Source organism: Sinocyclocheilus anshuiensis, unplaced genomic scaffold (assembly GCF_001515605.1).
Source record: "Sinocyclocheilus anshuiensis isolate Anshui unplaced genomic scaffold, SAMN03320099.WGS_v1.1 scaffold61, whole genome shotgun sequence".
Classification (NCBI taxonomy): Eukaryota; Metazoa; Chordata; class Actinopteri; order Cypriniformes; family Cyprinidae; genus Sinocyclocheilus; species Sinocyclocheilus anshuiensis.
This window is the reverse complement of record NW_015536473.1, coordinates 40,008-41,581: the sequence shown is the minus strand read 5'-3', so window position 1 is coordinate 41,581 and position 1,574 is coordinate 40,008. Positions and strand designations below refer to the sequence as shown.

The following is a 1,574-nucleotide window of genomic DNA, read 5'->3' as shown; positions in this document are numbered from 1 at the left end:
GATAATAATTGTTTAAATTAATATAATAATTAATACTTTTGACGTCTATTTTCTTAAAAGTGGTTTGAAGGCTGAAATGTAAAGTTTATCATTTTATAAAACGTTTAGTTTTTGTGAAAACCATAAATAATGCTTTTATAGTAATTTTACAGTTTAATATGGTACTATAGACATTGCCCTACCCCGCTCATATGGTATTACTTTTATTTGTGCAGGTCTTAAAAAAGTCTTAAATTTGAGCTTAAAAATCCTGCAGAAACCCTGTTAAATTAACCAATAAATTTGTTTGCCAACAAAACTTTGGTCAAACATATTAATTTTATGCAATGGATAAATCTAACACACTGGCGAGCTACTCAATGAGTGCTCAGCCAAACACAGCAACATCTCTCAGTTCAGACCTGCTTCTACATGTGTTTTGAGGGGGTTAGTTTCAATATCATAGAACATGTCAGAACTGTTTAATTCTTTTGTAAATACCCCAAATCATCAACACACATCTGTATGATATAAAGCAGCTGTTTTTAGATCATCCACTCAACCTATAATATCTTATAGTACTTTAGAATTGTGTCAAACACTTTGGAAAGAATGTAATGAAAATTAAAACAGCATATTTTTCAATTAACTGACAGGACACTTTCTTTATGACACAGTTTTGGTTTTAATTTTCTTCATAATCAACAAAGGAGCAAAATTTAGGAGGATGCTGAGAGATTTATATAATCTTACCAGAGTTTCTCCAGTTTATCAACTGCAACACCCGCTGACTGCAATGATAGAGCTTGGAATAGCCAGGACAATTTTTTTATATAACTCCAACTGGATTCATCTGAAAGAAGTCATATACACCTAGGATGCTTCGAGGGTAAGTAAAACACAATCTAATTTTCATTTTTGGGTGAACTAACCCTTTAAGTTTAAGAAAACATTCTCTTCAGTTATCTGACTGCACTTTTTTTTTACTTTACTTTTAACTTTTTTGTATATCATTCATTATTTACAGTGGGATGATAATGATGGAGTATGCTGGACTTGTATACATTCTTACTGCAGTTTCTCCAGTCTACAGTGAAGATCTTTCAGTTCATCAGAGAGCAGATTCAGTCCAGACACTCCCATTTCATTTCCAGTCAGATCCATTTCTCTCAGATGTGAGGGGTTTGATCTCAGAGCTGAAGCCAGAGCAGCACAACCTTCATCTGTGACTCCACAATCCCTCAACCTGTAGAGAACAATGACACTCTTCAGTCTCTCAGTTCAGCAAACACTGGTATAAATGATGTGTGATATATATGAATTTCTCCTTTCATAGCTCTGGTCAGACAGTTCACACTAAAACCATAAATATTTCCATGTTTTATCAGTGTATGATTGTTGTCAGTGTGACTTACTGAACTGATCTGGATTCTTTAATCACAGGCAGCAGCTTCTGAAGAACTTCATGTGCTGTATTTTGGGTTCCAACAAACTGTTTTAGATTAAACTCATCCATCTTCTGCTCTGATGTCAGCAGCACATAAACCATAGCTGACCACTGTGAGGAGGAGAGTTTGGTTTCTCCTATTTGTCAA

At 34.4% G+C, this 1,574-nt stretch overlaps 1 protein-coding gene across 1 annotated transcript in view; it reads right to left on the bottom strand.

The window, feature by feature from the left end:
- The window catches only part of LOC107703363 (ribonuclease inhibitor-like), a 12,171-nt gene extending 10,620 nt beyond the window's left edge, over positions 1–1,551 (bottom strand). Inside the window, exons 1-2 of the mRNA XM_016505997.1 lie at positions 1,395–1,551; positions 1,052–1,225 (exon numbers count right to left, since the gene is read on the bottom strand). Of these exons, the coding sequence (XP_016361483.1) occupies positions 1,052–1,225; positions 1,395–1,528 (308 nt within the window). The 5' untranslated portion in view covers positions 1,529–1,551. The remainder of the gene's footprint in view (positions 1–1,051; positions 1,226–1,394) is intronic.
- Between the last annotated feature and the right edge of the window lie 23 nt (positions 1,552–1,574).